This window comes from Haliotis cracherodii, unplaced genomic scaffold (assembly GCF_022045235.1).
Source record: "Haliotis cracherodii isolate W230 unplaced genomic scaffold, xgHalCrac1.p SCAF_4, whole genome shotgun sequence".
NCBI lineage: Eukaryota > Metazoa > Mollusca > Gastropoda > Lepetellida > Haliotidae > Haliotis > Haliotis cracherodii.
In genome coordinates, this window is record NW_027266297.1 from 35,014,870 (window position 1) to 35,034,674 (window position 19,805).

Sequence of the window (19,805 nt, forward strand, 5' to 3'; positions counted from 1 at the left end):
TGCACCTCACTCACTCACTCACCCACCTACACTGCTTTGGAGACAGTGGCATAGCCTAGTGGTTGAAGCGTTTGCACCTCACTCACTCACCCACCCACCCACACTGCTTTGGAGACAGTGGCATAGCCTAGTGGTTGAAGCATTCACCTTTCGCAATGAAGGTCTGACGCAATTCCCCACATGGGTATAATGAGTGAAGCTAATGTCTGATGTCCCACCATGATATTGATGGAACATTGCTAAAAGAGCTCACTCACTCACTCACTCGCCCTCTCACTCCTTCACTCACTCACTTACCCTCTCCCTTACTCACTGACTCACTGCTATGGAGAGACAACAACAGCTCCCAGGAGTATGGTACAAGAGGCTTTGGCTACAGCTGTAGCCAAGCTGGTTTTTATTCCCCTGATGAACAAGTCCTACAATTAAGTACTAAAGTTTTACTGCACAATGATCCTTCTTGTACATCCTCCTGAAACAACACTGAAGCACCATCAGTAGCCATACTGGTGATCTTCTTGTTGGAATGTGTCCAGTCGGTGTCACACAACTTGTTCAGTTGGTCTGACCATCAGCTCACTCACCTGGAAACACAGGTAAATACTTGACACTAACAGCACTGATCCAAGTATCAATGTATACTGAGTCAAATTAAAAACTTCACATTTTAAAAAGTAATCCCATATATGATAAGTTTAGTAGCGTGTATGGCCACCATGTGCGTTGACAACTGCCACACAACGCCTCCGCATGGACCTTGTGATGCTTGTGAACACATGATTGGGAAGACGACGCCATTGTTGCTGCAAAATGGTGCCAAGATCTTGTTCTGTGGTTGGTTCTGGCGAGTGCGCAGACTTCTGCCACGAGCATCCCAGACGTGTTCAATGGGATTGAGGTCGGGAGACCTTGACGGCCAGTCCATGACGTTGACTCCCGCATTCTGAAGGAAATTCCTTGTCAAAATTGCTGTGTGGGGTCTGGCATTGTCGTGTTGGAAGATCAAACCGGGTCCATGTGCAGAGGTTCTGGTGCCAGTACCTGGTCGCGGTAAGCAGCAGCGTTGAGGTTGCCACGGATGACAAGAAGCCTGTAACGTGCATTGCCACAGAAAGCACCCCATACCATGACACTTCCGCCTCGAAATCCGTCAACTTCCTGTACACAACACTGGGCGTAACGTTCATGACAGCGCCTCCACACCCTCGCCCTACAATCAGCAAATCGAAGACTAAATCGGGATTCATCACTGGAGACGACTTGATTCCAATTCCTCTGAGTCCATCGTAAGTGTCGCTGTGCCCACAATTGACGTTGACGTCTGTGTAATTGAGTCAGGATCGGCCCGCAGTATGGCTGTCGTGCTTGAAGGTGAGCAGTTCTCAGACGGTTTCGAACAGTTTGCGCACTCAGTCTACCCCTAAACAGTTCATTTCTGGTTGATGTAGCCGGTTACGGAGGTGACTTAAGACAATCTGACGATCCTCTGCATGTGACATCACAAGTGGTCGACCTGGCCGAGGGCGATCAGCGGTGGTACCCGTTTGCTGTAGACGCGTCTGTAAATCATAAACAGTCCGTCGACTACAACCCATCGTCCTTGCGACTTCAGCTACGGACGTTCCCGCCTGCATCATGCCGATGGCACGTTCACATTGCACATTTGAAAGGCTTTTGTTTTCTTGTGTTTTCCTTTTTTTTTTGTTAATGACTGCTAACAAGTATGGCTGAAAACACGTGCGGTATTATGGCCATGTGACCAGTTGCACGTGAAAATCCACTTTTGCAACTATAGTGCTGTGCACATGATTTTGATCAATTTACCTGCACAAAAACGGGTGTTGCACATGATTTTGATCAATTCACCTGCACAAAAACGGGTGTTATCTGAAGACGATACGTGGCCATTACTGTTTAAATACACAATAAGGGCCCACAATGATAATTGGTCAAAATGTTAAAATTTTAGGATTGTGAAGTTTTTAATTTGGTTCTGTATGTTATAGCTGCTTCCACCAGTCACTGAGACCGAGTAGCATAAGCACAGCTGACTCGGACATAATAGATGTAAGCTATTAGCATTGGTTTAAATCAGATATGGTTCTTGCTGTGTGTTTCATAATTTGATAAATATTTCATGATAGGATGCAAATTAAAATGTAAACACATCAACCCTCAAACAATGACAGCACAGTAATTTGGCAAATTGCCTGAACATGAAGTTTCCTAAAATCTATATTAAGCTTTAACAAGAAATCATATTTATAACACCAAATCTTTCTTATTTATTTTGTAAGTACTCGTGGGCAATATGCCAAGATGCAGGATGCAATAAAAATAATATTATCCTACAATTTCCTAAAAAAAACTCACTTGAAAACACTATCTGAAAAATACCAAGAGAAACCTCTTGAAAGTTGGTTTGAATTAGCATCATTTAAGGAAAGAAATACATTTGTCCTAAAAGATTGGACAAACCCCACTTGCAACAGGAATCAAAACTGACTACCTGTATATACTATATGAAAAGTGGACTGACTGTTTATTCCTGGATTTACTGGCATATTTTTTGGCATAGATGTGCTGCCTGGTATGTCGGAGGGAAGCCTCCCAAACGACCTACCTGAACAGAGGGTGGAGCAGCCAGGACAAACTCGATGGTCTTGGCCATTTCCTCAGCAGTAAGAGCCTAGAATAAAAACAGTTTCACCACTGTATATCATGCCCTTATAAACCACAGCAAGGTGAAGCGAGGATCCTCACAAATCCACAAAGAAATTAATAATTTCATTATGTGCAAGAAATAACAAATACAAAAATTACAGCCTTGTTTCTAATCAGACCACTGTTTTTATTAACTGTATTTTGTGTTACAAAGAGTTAGGCAAACGGTTGTACCTTAACCATGTGGTCATACTTTTTAAAATACTGTGACAGCAGCATAAAGACTCCAGCAACCTCAATAATTTGTGCAGGCACTAAATTGTGATTGGATATCAGTAAACATTAGTGATGATGATGATGATAAAGGTGTGGTTTAATCAATTTCTAGGGGGCACGGGTGGCCCTGTTGTCTAAGGCGCTGCGATTCGCTGTGCAGAGTTGCGTCCCCTGGACACGCCAGAAACCTATGATTGTGGGTTCGAATCCCGAATCACCCCAATTATGTTTCTAGGTTTGTCAGCACCATACCCGTGCTCATGGGTTTCACCAAAGTGGTAAACGTCTAAGACCTGCATCACTTCGGCCTTTCCTCCCACATTAAGCTGACACGCAGCGATATAACTGGAATACTGTTAAAAGTGGCATTAAACCCAACTCACTCACTCACTAATCAATTTCTAGAACATAATTGGGCAAAGCTTAGATTCGAAAAAAGGATAATAGTAATTGCACGCCAAAGGGACGCAACTCTGCAGCGCGAACTTCTGCGCCTCTGACAAGGGGGGCCAACGACGTCCCGTGACCACTCGTGTCATTCCGGACAAGCCGAATAGCTTCTTGCAGGTTACGGAAAGGGGCAATCTCATTAAAATAAGATCTTAGTTCTCGCTACCGCTAAACAAAGATCTGAGGACATCCCATTATGGGTCACGTCAGACCGACCAATGGAATGACCAATCAGAAGGCTTTACCGCACTAATTTCAAATTGGCGACTACGCTTCGAAACATATTTTGACAAATTTTCGATTACAAATTTGAAACCTGAACAAAGAACATTCTGAAATGGCTGGTAGATGGTCTAGATTGTATGGATTCAGTCGTTAAACCCGTAACTATCTTTCGGAGTTAAAGTTTTCGAGGTTGCATGATTAGAAATCACATTCCGACTGTCACTTTCATAATCTGGTAAGCGATGCTCTGATTGGTCGGATGAAAGGTCGTTCTGACGTGACCCCTAATGGGATGTCCTCAGATCTTTGTTTAGCGGTAGCGAGAACTGAGGTCTGATTTTTATGAGATTGGGAAAAGGGCGAGTGGTGACGAATGCGTCCTGCAGTTTACGGAAAAGGAGGAGTGGTGACACCATGGGCCACATTGGTATACAAGTGCAATGTACAGAATGGCGCGTTTCTGTGTCACACGCAGCTGATGTTTTGAGGACAGGCACACGGATGTTCTAAAACTAGCAAACAAACAGCTTTTATATGTTGTTAGTCCCCAGGAAAGTAGTCCTGTGTCATTACTTATGCATTAAACAAGAAAAAAGTATTATTATGATGTATGTGGAAAATGTCTGTAGGTCCAGACTTCGCGAGGATCTAGTTCCCTGGGTCATCACCTGTCTGGAGGCGTACACCTCTTCAGCAGCCTTTGCATCTCCAAGCATCGTCTCGGCAAAGTGTGTTTTTATCAGACCGGGGCTTATACTCTGAAATGTAACGCAAGTACCACCCATTATCAATGCACCTGAAAACATCGACAGTTTAACGTGTAAAGTAATAGATACAGATACAGCATGTTACACGGACACACTACTTTTCTGCTACTGGCCCCGTGTATAGACCTTTGCCTCCAAAAATATAAATCTTCGAGAGCGAATATTCGAATATACGTAATACATATTTCTGATATCCCCAGGGTACAACCATTGGCGCGTGTTGCCAGCACCATCAGCTGGCATATAGTTATGTTAATAACAGGCCAGGTGAGGTGAAATTGGGTTTAACGTCGCATCCAAGATTATTGGACTTATATAGCACGTGCACGCACGTGGGTGGGTGTGTGGCTGCTTGTACTAGTCCGGACTGATGCCCATTTATAGTGCTAGCTCACTGAGATACCATACCCCACTCAGACACAGTCTACTGACTCAGAGAAGACCAGTCCTTGTTTTAGCCCCTTAATGCCGAGCGCCTGACAGGGTAACAACCAGTATCATCTTTTAACGTCTTTTGGTATGACGCCCCCGGGATCGAACACCGGACCTTCCGCTCTCAGGGAGGACGCTTTACCTTTAGACCACAGAGGCGGTAAATAACAGATTCTACAAGTCCCGTTACAATCTTCAGGAAAGCGGGTGCAATTTGTAAATAACTACATATGAGTGTAAACAACCCCAAAGCACATCGTGTTTGGTGAAATAATATCCCTCATCACCTAGAAAACCTTCAAACTTCCGGTATGTAGGTAAAGAATGGACGTGGAACAATGTGTGTTGTAACAACACTGGTCTTGCTCTAGATGGTTTGTTTGTTTGTATATTTGTTGTTTAACGCCGCACTCAGCAACTTTCCAGCTATATGACGGCGGGCTGTGAATAATCGAGACTTGAGCAGACAATCCAGTGATTGACATCAAGAGCATCGATTCACCCAATTAGGATCGATGACATGCATCAACCAAGCCAGCGAGCCTGACCACCCAATCCCGTTTGTCGCCTTGTACGACAAGTATGCGTTGCTGAAGACTCTTGCTCTAGTTTTAATGTAAGTGATTTTAACATGGTTTGGGGGAATACTTTCTACACATTTAGGTCACATATGTATCCAGAGCAATACATCTCTAGATTCAAGCTGCAGCATCACCGAAAATAATCAAAACTTTCGTTCAGTTTAAAATGAAATTTAGAGGTATCAAATCAGCGATAACATATCTCAAATTTGGACATGCAAACACATATGTGAGCGTTGTTTTATGCCGCTTTAAGCACTATTCAAGCTTCATCTTTTGGGAACACACAGTACCAAAGTTAGGAATCCTACGCGAGACGAAAAACGAAACAACGCTATAACCACCAGCCTGCCCCATGCATGCACCACTGGGTTTGCTATGTGATAAAATGATCACTCACCGTGACTCTTATATGGGAGTTAATACCCCTCAGTTCCCACCGTATTCCCTCCGTCAGTGACGTCACTGCGTACTTTGTAGCAGAGTAGAAGTGACTCTTCCCAACCCGGTGACCAGAGAGGCTGAAATAGGAAGGGTGAGTGAGTGCAAGTGACTTTATGCAGCACTCCGGAAGATCCAACTTTATCACGGCGGCCTGAGTACAAGTGAACCTGGGCCGGGTCAATCGGGAGCTGATATCATCAGCGAGTTGTGTTTAACGCCGCTTTAAACAGTATTCCACTTATATCACCCGTGCTAGCTTACTGTAGCTGGAAAGCCTGGAGTGAGGCAGGTCCCAGAGGTTTACCACGAGCACGGGTATAGTGATGACCAACCTAGAAACATAATCAGGATATACTGGGAATGGAACCGATAATCATATTTCTTTTTTACGTGCCCAAGGGACGCAACTCTGGCCACCCAACATTGGATCCCGACAAATCTGACCGCATAATCCATTACGTTCCTTAAGACAAGCATAGTTTGCGTGGAACATTTCATCTCAGGAAATTTAATTAAATTTAATCTTTTACATAGATTTGGGACGTTAAGTCTGATTATAATACGATTAAATTCCCCGTGGGATTGAAACAAACGCTTTTTTATTAATTTTTGTTGTATTTATAATGTCCAAGTGGATATGCTGAAATCGCACGCACCGTAATCGGCTTCTAAAACAAACTTATTGGGGGCGTGGCCTAAAGGTACCACCGGCGCAGCGATGCAGCGGTGCGTGAGAAAGGTCTTCATTGTCTGATGTGTGATTCTTAGCAGCTATACATATTCTGTTTCTGCTATTTCTCTTAATCCCTAAAAAAGCATCACTGTATACATTGTTTGATACACTTTTCCTTCACATCTCAAATTTACACAGTCCCAACTAAAAGTGAAACCCCATTGTGATGGTCGTCAAGTGATATATCAAATACATGTTATACTATATGAAGATACCAGGCCTAGTATAAGTTTTGGCTCTAACTGTTACGACTGACAAAGGTCACTGACACAAGTTCACTGTTACTGTAGCTTGATCAAATAGAGGTAAAACTGCAGCCACAGATTAGGACAGACGTGGGGTGGTCCACCCATGCAGGGCACATCTCCAACACCTCGCTTGTGGCAAATACTCATCCAGGAACCGTCAAGACAACCTTTGCACGTGTCTGTGGCAATGCTGGTATATTGTGAAGGTATGTGCTGTTGCAACATATATTTCATCAATTCTTGACATCTCTTCTTCTTAAAACAATTGGACAGGGGACCCGTGAAGATCCGGTGTAGAATAGGTCTTCAGCAACCCATGCTTGCCGTAAGAGGCTTGTAAGAGGTGACTAACGGGGTCGGGTGGTCAGGCTCGCTGACTTGGTTGATGGATGTCATCGATTACCAATTGCGTAGATTGATGTTCATAATGTCAATCACTGGATTTTCTGGTCTAGACTCGATTATTTAGAGACCGACGTCGTAAAGCTGGAATATTGCTGAGTGTGGCGTTAAACAACAAACAAACAAACATGGACTGGGGTTATTTCGTTCTTGGGTTTTGTATCTGGTTTTGCAGCTGTAGCTGTAAAAAATATCTAATTTCCAGACAAAATCCCAGATTCCTGGGGAATAAGATAGTGGGATGTTCCTGAGTTGTATGAGGCACGCGTGGCCCAGCCTTTTAAGGCGCCGAAAGCGGTAAACGTCTGGGACCTGCATCATTTCGGGCTTTCCTCAAACAATATCATGCCGTGTTAACTGGAATACTGTTAAAAGTTGGAAGGTTCCTAAGTATTAGGATAGTGGGCAGGAAGCCCGAATGCTACAAGGAGTTCCCACTTGTATTTGAGACAGTACACAACAAGGTGAATCAAGTACTGGGGAAAATGCTGCTTGATTCACAAATCTATCCATCTGTTAGGAAAAGCTTAAATCTGCTCTCTCCTGTGAACTCTTTGCCAGTTTCCGTTCTACCAAGGTTGCAGTGTCGGCGTTACGTCTCGTAGTTGTCAGCAAGCTCTAATATTGTACCGACGCACTCTTCTGTACACTGTCTAGCGAATGACAGGATGATGTCACAGTGATGATATCGTTCCCGAGATGGAGGATACGGAGGTAGCGTTTCGTGGGCGGTGGTGACAGGAAGTCTGCCACACCTGTCTCTCTTCCGCCCAGCCTGCCTGAACTAGGCCATGCGCCTGGTGACTATCATTCGTCTACAGCTAAAACTCCTTGTTGAATTTGAAATACGACATAAATCTCAGCTCTGTTTCATGAAGAAAAATAATCTCAGCCTCTAAAAATGAAGACAATAAAACCCCCATGACTCTACCCCACCTCATTGGTGGCATCAAACTAGCTAGACCGTGTTCGCAGTATAATGTTGGTCAGCCTCCTGTATCTAAATGAATTTGTACAGATTTGGATGCCACCCATCCAGATGATTTGTTGGGGTGGACTTGATGGTGGTCGGGCATCCTCTTTGGGAACATTTCCAATGAATGGAAATTTGACATCCGGTCTTAATCATGAACTTGTATTCGGCAATAACCAAGCGCCGATCCCTCTTGGAATTGGAAATAAACTGTAAACAAACCTGCGCATTTGTCACAGTGGAATACTGTTTCTGGTCTGCAACTCCTATTATAGCCAAAATTGTGCTAAATGATTAATATTATGTTCACTCACTCATTGATATACATTTTAATATCACCATGCTCGAGTTAATTTGTACCTTTGCCAATAGATGCTGGACAAGTAGGAAGACCGACTATAAACCACAATGCAGACTTGGCACCGGCCCGATCGATGAAATTGCGCAGCGCGTCAAACACCGGTAACCCGTTTTAATCCAAGTAAGCGAGATCCCCACAGTGGAATTTTCCGTTTTGGAGACGATTTCGCCTTGGTTATTTATCGTCTGTTTTACGTTATTTCCATTTTTCAAATTGAATTTTGGTCAAGCATTTGTGAGTATGTCTTAATGAAATAACTTCCAGTTGAACTCTTTTGATAATGATGAAACCAATTTTGCAACGGAAATATTAGATTCCCCAATCTCAAAAGAAGAAATTAAATCTGTTATTCAAAATCTGAAAAACTTGAAAAGCCCGGGATTTGATAAACTTATAACAGAATTCTTTAAATACTCTCTTGATAATACCCTGTCGTATTTGGAAATATTATTCAATACAATAATGGATACCTCTTACTTTCCAAAAGGTTGGACACTTGGAACTATCGTTCCAATTCACAAAAAAGGCTCAGTGACTGATGTTGAAAACTATAGGGGGATTACACTTACCAGTATATTCAGTAAGATATTTCTTAGCATTATTAATAAACGCTTGGTATTGTGGTCGGAAGCACTTGATAAGATTGAGGAAGAGCAAGCAGGTTTTCGACAAGGTTACTCAACCACTGATAATATGTTTATTCTCCAGGCTCTTATAGATAGGTATATTCAACGTAAACGTGGAAAATTGTATGCTATATTTGTAGATTTTTCGAAAGCATTCGATTCAGTCTGTAGAGATAAGTTATGGTATCTATTTAATTCACATGGTGTCAGTAATAAAATGGGTAAATTGTTATGTGGTATCTACAAGGAAGTTAAATCATGTTTTAAACAAAACGGCATGTATTCAGATTCTTTTATATGTCATACTGGTGTACGCCAAGGATGTGTATTAAGCCCTTTTTTGTTCTGTTTTTTTTATTAATGAGCTTGCAGCCCAAATCAAAAGAAATTATGATGATGGTATACAATTACATCCTGAACTTATAAAAATATTTATGTTACTATTTGCAGATGATATAATCATGTTCTCGAGTACTGTGAAAGGTTTACAAACTTTGATAAATCAGCTAGAATTGTACTGTGATACGTGGAAACTTAATGCTAATCTAGATAAGACAAAAATTGTTGTATTTAGCAAAGGAAATACGCTGTCAAAAAACGAAAAGTGGTACTTTCGGGGACAATTACTCCAAACTGAAACCTCATATAAATATCTTGGTGTAATATTTTCAAGTAAATTATCATGGAACCGACATATATGTAATGCAGCAATCCAAGCTAAAAAGATGCTATTGGGCATTTTACAAACGTTTGAACATTTTAGCGAGTGTGCTTATAAATCTTTTTTCAAAATCTTCGACACAAAAATAGCTCCTATTCTTTCCTATGGTTCAGAAATATGGGGTTTTGCAGAGGCTAAAGAAATTGAATCCGTACATTTATACGCATGCAAAAGATTTCTTGGTGTTAAACATAGTACGTCTAACGTAATGGTTTATGGTGAATGTGGTCGCATGCCCTTGTATATATATCACTACTTAAAAATCATAAGATACTGGTGAAAATTACTAAAAATGCCAGTAAGTAGATTGCCAAAAAAATGTTATAATATGATGCTATTGTATGAAAAGAATGGAGATCAAAATTGGGCATACAATGTTAAATGTCTACTGTATAAATGTGGGTATGGTTACATCTGGGAAAACCAATGTTTCTTAAAGAATCATGCCATGTTCATATCGAAAATAAGGCAGACGCTTTTTGACATGTACTTTCAAACATGGATATTTACTGTAGATGTTTCTAGCAAATGTGAATATTATAGATATTTTAAAATGCAAATATGCGCAGAAAAATATTTAACTGATGTAAATATAAGAAAATGCAGAATATCATTAACACAATTTAGATGCAGCTCACACAGGTTAATGGTTGAAGTTGGCAGGCACAACAAAATACCCAAATGTTTAAGATTATGTAAACAATGTTCTTTAAATGTTGTCGAAGATGAATTTCATTTTCTACTTGTATGTTGTAAATATGACAATTTAAGGAAAGAATATATTGAACAGAAATACTATGTACATCCAAATAAATACAAGTTTATCTCTTTAATTTCACATGTGAGCAAAACGGCTATACAAAATCTCTCTCTCTTTATATATCATGCCATGTTATTAAGAAATGAATCCTTGTAACATTCCTAACCGCTTCCACATTGTCATGTATTCTGTACTATGGGCCTGTGGCCTTACAGTTATATATGAATAAACTGATTATTATAATGAACTAACATTTCAAATTTGCTATGTTGACTTTACTTGCTTGCCCTTTAAGAGAAATCTGAGACCGAAGTTCCTGGCATCAACTGTAGCCAGCCATTACAATACCTGTTGATGTTGACGATATGACCGTCGTCCACGTCCCGCTCCCTCATAGACTTGACGGACTCCCGCGTACACAGACACAGGGCCATGACATTCACCTACAGACAGCAATGCATTATATAGGTGACAACATAGTCAACATATATTCGGAATCGCCTACATCAACCCCACTCCCAGGCCGTTTGGCTAATGTTTTCTTATTTGAACAGGTTGCAACATAGTTATATGTAATTGTAATCTATTTACCATTTTTATTGACAGTTGTCCTAAAATCGGTATTACACGGTAGCACGTTTAGTTTTTTATACATACTCTCAATTATCAAACACAATGGAATCTATGATTCTAAGATGACTTGAACTCGACTTGACTTTACATGTAACTTCAGTGTGTGTATGGAGTTCACCCAAAGACAACCCCCCCCCCCCCCCCCCCCCCCGATCCGCCACTGCATGTCTTTATACCAAAACATAAACTATAATTGCAAAAAGGTATACCTCCCACATATTGTTCCATTGCTCACTGTCGCCGTCGATGATTGGTGCATCCAGAGCGAGGCCAGCGTTGTTTATACACACGTCAACTCCACCCCACTGACCTTTGATCTTTTCAAACATAGCCAATATATCAGTCTGTTTCCGCAGGTCCACTTTGATTGGCAGAACCTCGCCCCGCCCAGAGGATGAAACGTCATCTGAAAGTTTCTGGCGAGAAAAACGATGTTTTAATTTTCTTTTCTTTTTTTTTTATATTAGATCCTTTGTGTATGTTATGCACATATTTTGAAAAAGGTGCTCGCATGAATGATTATCAGAAGCGGCTCATATGGTGGTCACTGCTCATGATGTCAATCACTGGACTGTCTTTTCCAGACTCGTCATATAGCTGGAAGATTGCTGAGTGCGGCGTTAAACAACAAACAACAATAACAACAACAACAACATATTCAATGACAACTGTCGAAGGAATTATTCCCAGTTCAATGTACCCAAACACATTTAAGTGGAAAATTTATGCAGAACACATGCAAATGTTGCAATTTGTCACCCATGCGTCGCCATGATAGGTTTGTTTGTTGATTGAAGCCGTACGCGGCAATATTCCAGCTATATGTCGGCGGTCTGTAGATAATCAAGTCTGAAACAGACAATCCAGTGACTGACATTATGAGCATCGATCTAAGCAATTTGGAAATTGCATCAGCGAGTCTGACCACCCGGTCCAGTTAGTCGCCTCTTTCGACAAGCATAGTCGACTGTTACGGCAAGCATGGGTTGCTGAAGACCAATTCCACCCGGATCATCACGGGTTCCAAGACTGGTACGTGAATAGTGGGACATTGTTGCTTTTTATCATCCACAGCTGGCTTCCATCGGAGATGCCACACTCAGTAACAGTCCAGCTTTTTGACGGCGGTTTGTAAATAATCGAGTCGGGACCAGAAAAATCCAGTGATTAATACCTCGCAAATGTGATACGGTGACATGCATCAACCAAATCAGCGAACCTGACCGACCGATCCCGACTTTTAAAGTCAGTTAACTCTCTTGCCTCGGGAAGATGCGCACACACAAACACACGTCGCTATATATGTGCAATAATCTTGCACGCGACGTTAAACCCCATTTTACCTCACCTCGCATAACAAACAGCCCGACTAAGTAGTGTACCATATCACAAGTCCAACATATTAGCTGCTCAGTGATAGTGTGGGCTGGCACCTAGAGCTCAACCAAAGTCTTTATCCGTCTTGTTGGTGAATTTCCGGGGGTTCGTTGTGGTGATGAGGTTTTGAGGCCAGTCGTGGTAGTCTTTGCGCGTAGGACTGGTCATCAGTTTGATTTCCGGATTGTTTTGAGGTTTGTGTTAATTTTTTAGAAGTATATAACAGTAACATGTATGAAAACAATAAAGGATTATTTTCGTGTCGCACCTTGAGTTTGTCTTCGCTTCTGGCACAGGCCACAACTTTCATCCCACAAGAGGCAAGTAACTTCACAGTTGCCTCCCCTACTCCCATAGACGCACCTGTTACCAAGGCAACGCGACCCTGCCAGCGATCCATATTAATACTGAAATATTGAAAATCGAATTAGTTTCATGCCTATACATATTGTAGACACGAGTTCTATCAGTCGATTTATATGCATATTTGGTTGCTGCAGACACCACCATCAGTAAACAACCTTAGCATGAAACGACACTCGGCATTATCGTCGCTCTATTATATATAGCATATTTATTTCTTCTGACTAATCGTATCGTATCATTAGAAATAAAAGAGAAATTATCATCTCAAGCAGCTATTAATGTTATATATTCCGAACCAGCGTAACTAACGCAAAATTATACTTAATAACTTTGTAATTATTTGTGGTTAACAATTGCGTCAATTATATATATTTACAGATGGTAATTGCCAGTGTACATGCAAATCTCCTCTATTTCTATATACTGTCTTCGTGGTGTAGTGGATACAGCGTCTGCCCGGAGCGCGGAAGGTCCGAGGTTCGATCCCCTGATCGCGACGTTAAAAGATGACATTTAATTGTTACCCTGCCTGGCTTGGCATTTGGGATCTCAAACAAGGAGTCTAAGCGGGTTATCCACGTCAACTGCGGCATGCAATCTCAGGGGACTAAGACAAGCAGCCACATGTGCATACGCGACGATAAACCCCATTTCACCTCACCCCCAGGCTCTCGTTCCACAACGCGATCATAGCGCTACGATTATCTTAAGCCTTTGTTAAAGTATGGGAGTTACGATCACTTAAGCTCTAAGATCGCTTTGTGGAACGGGGCCCAGGAGTGTTAGAGATCCACTGTAGAGTCCGTCCAATTCAATTTTTAAAACAGGGCTCCATTAAAGGCACATGAATGAGCCTTGCACTGGAACTTCGAGGAAAAGAATAGCGGCGCGAAGAGCTGTATATCTTCTGCAGTGTACATATACTGAACAAAAAAGTTCCTGTGACATTGAATAAAATTTAATGCAAAGTGATGTTTTTTTACCAAATTTGAAACAATTTCGGTTTGCAACAGATAAAAGACTCCTGTAAATGTTCAAATGGTTTAATTTGCCAAACTGACTTCAGAAAATGCGTGATTTCATAAAAAAAAAAACATGAACATGCCAAAATGTCAATTTACAATTCAATAGCGTGTGTGTCGACCTCTGGTTGCGATGCAAGCAACACAGCTTCGTCTGTCCATATCTGCTGGAGCAAGTTCCTGGAGTGTCTGTGGAAGACGTGGTTGCCGTCGAAGGCGCCGATCAATCTCATCCCACATGTGCTCGATTGGTGAGATCAGGGGAGCGAACCGGCCAGGGGATGACATTCACGTTGTTTTGTTGAAGGGAATCCTGAACAAGTCGAGCAATATGAGGCTGGGCGTTGTCATGTTGAAAGGTAATGCCTGGGCCATGACGAAGCAAAAACGGTAGAAAAACAGGGTCCGATGATCTCGTCGCGGTAGCGCTGCCCATTTAGATTTCCCTCTATCACTATCAAACGGGTCCTCTGTCTTGCCGTAATCCCACCCCATACCATAACGCTGCCGCCCCCGAACCGATCTTCTTCCATGACACAATGATTGACGTAACGTTCACCTCGACGCTGGTACACTCGAATCCTTCCATCGCTGTGGCTGAGGTGAAAACGAGACTCGTCAGTGAATAGAACCTTTCTACTTCTGGCGATAATCCCTGCACATCTGAGGCGACGACGTACCGTTTGTGAAGATATTCGTCGAAGGCCAGGGGTGCTTGTTGCAGTCACTGTTGCTGGCTGGAATCGATTTCGTAGGTGTGTAGTTCGAATCCAGTTGTCTTGTCAATTATTGGTTACACGTGGCCTGCCACTCCGAGGATGGTCTCTGACTGCATTCGTTTGTTGCCAACGTTGCCATAAACACCAAATGGTGTTTCTGTGGACGTTAAATTGTCTTGCAACATCACGTTGACTCGATCCTGCTTCAAGCATACCAATGGCTCGCAGACGCTCATTTTCGGACAGGCGTGGCTTTTCGTAATGTTGAATAATTGCGTAATTTTATTGTTTTCCTGAGTGGTTGTTGTTAGCACGATGCTAAACAATGCATATGGAATCCCGTTAACGCACGTTTCTATACCTATTCTTGGGTAGTGAAATGCATGGGGCTTGCATAAAAGTCAATTTTTGCATGGAATGCATGCTTTTCTGTAGCAGTTGCGTTTTTGTGACCTGATTCCATTCATGTACTACAATATTGAAAACAAAACTTTACTTGTTTGAAAAATACACTAAAACATTGGTGTCACAGGAACTTTAATTGTTGAGTATATTTCTGTTGAGTCTCTTTACACACTTGACTCCGTGGAATAAGAATTCGTAGTTGTGCACAAATAATTCAGGGATGCATAGTTCGATGCAGTGGTGATACAATAAATGTTTTGTATTTGTGTATTGCTACGCTTGTTTGTTTCTTGTATATCACTGTTGTTGTGGAATATAATTGATTGACCCAAAAGTGTATTTAACGCCGCATTCACCTAGATTCAAGTTTAAACTATGGCCTGTGAACAATCGAGTTTAAACAGACAATCCAGTGACTGATATCATGAGCAGCGATCCACGCCGTCGGGGTTCGATGGTATGAAATGAACGAAGTCACTGATCCTGACCCCCGATCCATTTAGTCGCCTCTGACGTTGTTCTTTTTGCTTTTGTTTGTTGTTTAACGCCGCAGTCAGGAATATATCCAGCTATATGACGGCAGTCTGTAAATAATCGAGTCTGGACCAGACAATCCAGTGACTGACATCATGAGCATCGACCCACGCAATTGGGGTACGATGACATGCATCAGCCAAGTCAGCGAGCCTGACCACCCGATCCCGTTCGTCGCCTCTTATGGTAAGTATGGGTTGCTGAAGACCCAATATTCTAAACCGGATCTTCACGGGTCCCTCTTACGACCAGAACAGGTTGCTGGGGACAACTATTGTCACTCAGCTTCCCCGCGAGTGTGCAGTTACGAATACCTGTGATTCAACCTGACCTCATTCAGGATGTTTAGAAACGTTAACACGGTGGATAATGCAATCAAACGCAGCCTGTGTCAAGTCGTAACGCCATGACAACTGATGCTTAACATGCATTTCTAACATCACCCATAATTCACACGCACAGTGCATGTTATATTTATTTCCGGGTTATACAAACACCCTCTTAATGGAGCCTGACTAAAAAAGGAATGTTAAGTTGGTTGCACGTTCATTTACCACCGCCTGCGTAAAACTGTCCACCTACCTGTGTGTGATTCACGTGAAGCCTGCACGCCACTGTTTGCACCACGTGTACGCTGACGTCAACAGCCATCAATCATCGACCTGGATGTCAGAGAGCGAGATTTTACTGCCGCTTCTGTCAATAAGAGATCGCCGTGTTGTTTCAAATACCACGACTCTAGGAGCTGTACAAAATGAAGGTCCCTGAAGGTCATATGACTGGAGGAACGCTTGTTTTTGAACTGGTCAGGTGAGTGCAAATGGGGTTTAACGTCAGGTTCAGGATTGTTGTACTAATATATGTAGTGTTAGCCCATTGAGATATCATGCATGAGTTAGGTACACCCCTTTTGAATAGAGTGTCTGCTCCCATAGTTTGTATTTTAAAAGCCCATAGTGATAGCTGATGAAAACCTATTGTACAGGTTGGTGCAGACAGACCATGGATCATCATAATCTGAGCAAGACAGGGATTCAAACCCACTACCTGATTGTTCTGGTTGGGCTAAGGATTATAATGCAGCAGTGAACTGAGAAGCCTGATAAATGGGAATGAATTTGACACTGCTTTGTCAGTATTTCAATTATATCCCAAGGTGTCAACTTGATTTGGAAAGAACAGCCTGTACTTAGACATTTACCACTTGGTGAAACCCATGAGCGTGGTTGTGGTGCTGACAAATCTGGAAACATAAATCTGGCTGGACTGGGATTCAAACTCATAGTCAGAGGTTTCTGGCGCCTCTAAGGGAAGCAACTCTGTACAGCACAGGAGAGAGAGAGAGAGAGAGAGAGAGAGAGAGAGAGAGAGAGAGAGAGAGAGAGAGAGAAGGGGGGGGGGGCTATAGGGAAGATAACTCTTCCTACAGTGTTGTGCCTTTGACCACAAAACCACCTGAGCAGTCATTTGCACAGCCGCAATATGCACAACAGAACATCAACAGCGCTTGTTCTGCTTGAATCATCTTTATTTATATCACTTGGATCAGATATTTTCAGTTTCACTTTTTCACAAAACTCAATTGTGCAAATAAGTCTATAGCACTAAATCAACAATTTTTACAAAATTAACATTGATTTTATGGAACATAGATTAAGAAACAATAAAAAGTCTTATCAGGTAGATACTTCAGGAAACATAAGACAGAGATTGATCTCAAACTGGCCAAAAATTATTTATCTAGGTGTGAATCCTGTGTAATAAAAAAACATTTTTGGCAAGGAAGTATTGCATACAGTGGGAGAGAACTGAGGAAGTCATATTTGTACTCTTAATATTTGAAAACAACCATGGCTTATACCATTCTCAATCCATGCCAAACACTTGCATCCATAATTTTGTCCGCAAATGTATGAAAATGTCGTAGAATAATAATTCCCATATCTTGACAGTCACAATCTCTGGAATCCAGGAAGCATTCGTACATTTCATTGAAACAGTGCATCGAATCTATGAAAAACACAGATTAAAATATACAACTAAAACATCACACAAAACAAATCGGAACTTCAAAAATATTTTTATACCTTGCCAGAGTTTCCAAAACCTTAGGATGTCTGCTGATATAATTTTGTGCTTCTGGGCAATTTGAACTGTCGTTGGTGAATCAAGTCCTTTGCAAAGTGACTCAGAGTAGTGCCGCAATAGCTTACATACAATTTGTTTGTTGTTTAACGACACACTCCGCAATATACCAGCTATATGTATGTAATCAAGTCCGGACTAGACAATCCAGACATCATGAGCATCGATCTACAGAAATGGGATAGATGACATACATCAACAAAGTCGGGGAGCCCAACGATCCGATACCCTTAGTCGCCTCTTATGACAAAAATGGGTTCTTAGACCAATTCTAACCCGGATCTTCACAGGGCATTAAACCATGACGACACTGCATTATCACCAAGTGACGTCATTGCCCTGTAATTATAGTATTATGCAAAACTGTTAAGATTGTGAGTGATTTCCTCATATGTCATAATTAAAAGTGTGAATATGGCGCCTAGTTCATACTACAGAATACACACTGTCGAAAGTCTATGTTAAAGTGAGGAGTTACAATCGCAGTAGTCCTAAGATCACCTTGTAGACCTAGGCCCAAACCGTGAATGATAATATTCAATAGTTTACTTGGCCATATCAACCTTGTCTGACTCGTACCTGCATGATTTATTTCCGTAGTATACATATTGCAAATATTAAAAACTATGTACATAATTTCCTCGATTCTTGGTTATTGTTATATCATTATTTACATATACACAATATCAACACTATACCAATATAGATTTCATCAACAAAGGGTTAAAACAGAGGGTATACCTGCTTAATGCAGAACAATTGGAAACTTAATTCATCATTTTTTCATACAATCAATGAAACATCTAAAGTGAGATTAAGTTACTCAATTGTAAACAGTGTAGAATAACATTAGGTAAATATTGCTCAATTGACATATTATAAAAGTAAAATATTTTGTATAATTTCAACCAGGATTAATTTATATTATTTTGTCAATTACATAAATTCTGATGCTAAAAACATCATATTGTGTGGAATGCTCTGATATGTAGGAAGAACATTGCTCAACAAATAATGGAACATGAAATGGAATGTTTGTTCTGGATAGGTGTACACTTCACGGGGCTTACAGGGTTATCTCCCTTGGACTGACTGCTTGCATGGCTGATGAATTACAAAACTGGAATTGGTGAACACATATTTATTGAGTATCATCATTGTCAGGGTAATGGTAACATGTTTCACATCTACCATTATGTTAATCAACCCATACGCTTAACTGGTTACAGATGAGACAAATTTGGTTCGATGAGGTTCAGATATTAACTGATCACAATAAATAAATGGAAATTGAGTTACCGTATTGGACGCAATTAGCGCCCACAGCGGAATTAGCTGAGATATTGGCTAGTGAACAATCCCAATTAGCACCCCTTCCGATTGATCAATGTACACAAGACTTCTTTATTTCGTGTATAATATGCACTCGTGTGTTATATGCACCCTAAATTATGGGAATTTATTTCATTAAAAATATATCTGTCGTACATAAACATTTCAGGCTGTCAGCATAAACAACAAAATTTATCTTTCAACTCTGTTTTTTTCACCAAAATAATATTCTAAGTAGAGCCCCCTATTTCTAATTTTGAGAGCGCCCTGGGCGCTTATTACGTGGAATATGGTATTAAGTACTTGAAGCTATGTGATATAATACATATCTGCTTCTGCTGCATGGATCATCAAACTTCCATGGGTTTGTATACACCACCTTCCATCTTGGAAGAACACAGTGTATACAAACCTGTGAAGTACTGACGATGTCAGCGTTTCATGACTGACATGTACCCATTACATTTGTATTATCAGTACTCCAGCTGGTTAATTTTAAGACGAGAACAATGTTTTCAAGAAAACCCATTCTATTTGAAACTAAAGAAATCCACAGGAAATGACCTTGATTATTAAAGAAACTTTTTTGTTGAGTAACATCAATATTTA

At 41.2% G+C, this 19,805-nt stretch overlaps 1 protein-coding gene across 1 annotated transcript; it reads right to left on the bottom strand.

Annotated features, from left to right (window-relative positions):
* Positions 1-409: 409 nt before the first annotated feature.
* LOC139480257 (dehydrogenase/reductase SDR family member 11-like) lies at positions 410-16,352 on the bottom strand. Its single transcript, XM_071263302.1, has 8 exons — positions 16,302-16,352; positions 12,942-13,080; positions 11,506-11,712; positions 11,012-11,106; positions 5,796-5,916; positions 4,284-4,373; positions 2,624-2,689; positions 410-584 (listed from the first exon to the last, which is right to left on the bottom strand). The coding sequence occupies exons 2-8, from the start codon at positions 13,071-13,073 to the stop codon at positions 543-545; spliced, it is 753 nt and encodes a 250-aa protein (XP_071119403.1). The 5' UTR covers positions 13,074-13,080; positions 16,302-16,352; the 3' UTR covers positions 410-542.
* Between the last annotated feature and the right edge of the window lie 3,453 nt (positions 16,353-19,805).